General features: G+C 40.3%; 1 protein-coding gene across 1 annotated transcript; it reads left to right on the top strand.

Annotated features, from left to right (window-relative positions):
• The first annotated feature begins 844 nt into the window (after nt 1–844).
• On the top strand, nt 845–2,718 carry SCRG1 (stimulator of chondrogenesis 1). Its single transcript, XM_009581423.1, has 2 exons — nt 845–1,080; nt 2,664–2,718. Exons 1-2 carry the CDS (start codon nt 845–847, stop codon nt 2,716–2,718), a joined length of 291 nt encoding a protein of 96 aa, XP_009579718.1.
• Nucleotides 2,719–3,595: the final 877 nt, after the last annotated feature.

The following is a 3,595-nucleotide window of genomic DNA, read 5'->3' as shown; positions in this document are numbered from 1 at the left end:
GTGGCATGGTCACTCTCAGTCCAAAGCAGCACAGAATAGCAGAGCCAGCCAAGCTCACGCAGACGATGGAAAGCCTAGTCACCAACAGCAGAGTTTTGCAAGGGATAATTTATCCCATCTTTTAAAAAGCAGCATCAATTAAACCATAATGACCTCCTGTAGCAAGACTCAGCTAAGCAGTTTGCAGTACCAAAAAAAAGAGATTAAAGAAAGAGCAAGTTCTCAGCAACACTAGACCATCCCAGAGCCTGCAGCGTAGGCATCCCAGAGACCAGTGTCCAGGGCAGCACTGCAGAGAGCTTCAGCCTCCTTCGCTGTTTAATGCTTCAGTTTCTCGAGCAGTCCACGACAGAGGATTCAACCAGCAGACAGTTTTTCCACAACTTTGATGGGGAAAGATACTATTAATTTTATATGAGTTACTCTTGTTTCGACAGGCAAAATGGCCAGGAAGGCAAGGAAACACACCCAGACATTTTCCCCTGGTTTGGTAGCAATCAATACATTCACTTACACCACTGAGAGAACACGGCCAGCTCAAAGCAATTTTCTCAAGGTGAGAGGCCAAAGAAACAAAATTGCCAGCAACAGAAGCCTCAATTCCCGATGAAAGGATTCCCAAGGTTGTGCAGAAAGTAATGAATATCAATTCTGCTGCAATATTATTTACCTCCTAGGAGAAAACACTCTCCAGCACAGAGGCTCAAACCTCCAAAAGTTCACAGGAAAGAAAAGAAAAATGCAAGCCAGAAAGCAAACTGGGGAAAGAGATCTGTTCAACAGCTATACTTGTGTCACGTACCTCATTTCTCTTTAGCACCTTGCTGCAGGAAGCTTCGCAAAAATGAAGATGGTCTCAGTGCTGCTTCTGCTGAGCACCCTCCTGGGTGCCCCCGCGGTGCCTTCCTGGCGTCCCTCTTGTTACAAGAGGGCCCTCAAAGACCACAACTGTCACAACATCCCCGAAGGCACGGAGAACCTTCGACAAATCGATGATGGTCTGCAAGATCACTTTTGGGAAGGAGAGGGCTGTGAGGTGATCTGTTACTGCAACTTGAATGAATTGCTCTGCTGCCCAAAGTAAGACCATGCTCATTTCATACACACCTGTACAGTTCTATATGACTACCCATTATATTTCCATCGTTTTACAGTTTTCACTGGAGGAATAAGATATCATTTTAAAGAAATGCATTGCTTCAGATGGCTTGAAATTATATCAAGATATAGCCAATTACCTGATACACTGCCAGTTTTCAGTTTTTGTTTTCCAGGGGCTCACCTAGGACTTGCTTAGCATATTTTGTAAACCTGCATGTCCTATTATAGGGGACTTTAGCATTTAAATCACCCAACTTTTGACTCTTCTGTTTGATCTAAACTGAGAACTACATCAAATCCTTATTCACAGCACTTTGTAGTGAAGATGTTTTCAGCACCATAAACAAAACCATTTGATTTCTGTTCCACAGTAAAGAACCATATTGCTATTCTAAGGCGTATGCACATACGTTAGTTGAATAAATGATTCTGTAAAGACAGCTGTTTAAAGTAGGAAAGCACACAGTGGGGAACAGAGATTCACAAATGCCTGCAAGGGAGGGAGAAGATTTGGCCCAAGAACATCAACACTTCTCTGGCTCGCTGGCACTGCTGACAAAGCTGAACGGTGAGGCTCTCACTGAACATGGGTTTTTTTGTTGTTGTTTTACAGAAAGAATGTACATCCCAACAAAATTAATATTGAGTTAATAAACACCACCAGCCCGTACTGGTTTGAAGTAATAAAATGTATTAAGAGGCACTATTTCATTCAGCTTTCCAGCAACATCTTTTCTTCAGAAAATTTTAAAATACCAACACTTCAAAACTTACTAATACTTCAGGGACATTAAAATGTGATAGCATTATACAGGCAAGCAAAAATGACTTTTTATATGTGCTCCTCTTACCACCCAAGTTTGTCAAGTCCCTAAAAGCCAACAAAAGGCAACTTTTCAGCACTCCTGTAGAGGACTAGATTTGAACTAAGTGGGAAGGACTTCTAAAGCTAGAAACCTCACATTCAAACTGAGAGCAGGGTTTAAATAAGTTTTTCATATTTCAGTCTCCCTAAAACCAGATATGGTGTCTTCACCCTGAAGCATGCTTTGGGTTTCCAGCTTCAACCTCTGAGTTTTGAGCAGCCTCGGAAAGCCTCTTACTTTGATACAAATACATAAGGAGGTCTTCCTTCAACCATCTTGAGGTACTGAAGACCTACTTTGCAGGTCTGCTCTCAGGACAAACTGCACTGAACAATATGCGTGCACATAGAGCAGCTCTTTATTTTTCTAAAATTATGTATTTGGTATGTATTACGTATTTCTCAAAGCTAAAATACCAGGATGGAGAACTGGCACCCTGGTCAGTCAATGAAAGCTTTGCCATCACTTCCAAACCAGGCCAGCACAGGTAGAAATACAGTATCTTCATCCAGTTGCATTTGCATTCATGCAGTTGCATTTGCATTGCTGGAAGGGCATCCCACAAACACACTAATTCCACATATATCCCACCAAAAGCTAAAAAAAAAAAACAACCCACAACTGGAAATGAATGTCATGTTAAACCTCTGATAAAGCAATAACCTAATTATTTAAATATCTGGTAATATCTTTCAGGGATATTTTCTTTGGACCAAAGATATCTTTTGTGATTCCCTGCAACAGTCAGTGATGGACATTAAGTCTGCCAGTGATGACAACAGACATCATTCTACAATCATGCAATAATGCTTTCAAGGGGAAAACCAAAACCACCACCAACAAAAAAAATTCCTAACCACAAGGCAGTGCCTCTTTTTACACTGTAGAAAAATTTCCTTTCTATTCTTTTTCGAATGTTAAATATGTAAGAAATTCTCCTTTCAAATGTGGTAGCTGCCTTAATTTCCATAATGATGTAGAAGACTGTACAAGCTCTTAATGCATCCTAGTATGCATCCCCCAGCAAAAAGCATGACTCGCGTTACTCAGCACAACATTCTCAGCTAGTTTTGATGAAGAAACTCCAAGCTTAAGCCTTCATGTGGCTAAGAACGTGACTCTTGTAGCAACCTACTGCAAGTGCAGCTTTCTATTGCTTTACTGCCACCACACAGTTAATGTTGTTTTAAGCTGAAGCTACTCAGTACCTGGCACTTCTGCAGACAGCCTCCCACGTTCTATTTAGGCATCTTAAACAAAATACATGCACATACAGAAGGCAAACTTTCACCATTCGTATTTGAAAATTCCACTGGGGGGAAAAAAAAGTCAAAACTCACATTAATAGTAGTAAAGCACACTTAGGTCTTAATTAAGTCTCACTGGTCACCTGCATTAACTATGGAATCTGTAAAACCTTGAATTGTTTAATCTTCACATTGAACTTTTAAAATACTAGAAAAGTTACAATAGTATATTTTTATATGTATATATTCAGAAAGACATCTGAAGAGGATGGGACTGATGCAAGGTCTGTTAAGGCAACATAAAAATCCACACTTAAGCAGCTTTTTTAATCAAGCCTTGTTTGAAATACAGTACCTCAGAATTAAGTTAAAACGCTGGCT

This window comes from Fulmarus glacialis, unplaced genomic scaffold (assembly GCF_000690835.1).
Source record: "Fulmarus glacialis isolate BGI_N327 unplaced genomic scaffold, ASM69083v1 scaffold2767, whole genome shotgun sequence".
Taxonomy (NCBI): Eukaryota; Metazoa; Chordata; class Aves; order Procellariiformes; family Procellariidae; genus Fulmarus; species Fulmarus glacialis.
This window is presented reverse-complemented; position numbering and strand designations above follow the sequence as displayed.

Coding starts and splice junctions, on each gene's coding strand:
- SCRG1 (XM_009581423.1), top strand. CDS start 845: ATGAAGATGGTCTCAGTGCTGCTTCTGCTGAGCACCCTCCTGGGTGCC. Junction 1,081..2,663: donor GAATTGCTCTGCTGCCCAAA/GTAAGACCATGC, acceptor AATATCTTTCAG/GGATATTTTCTTTGGACCAA.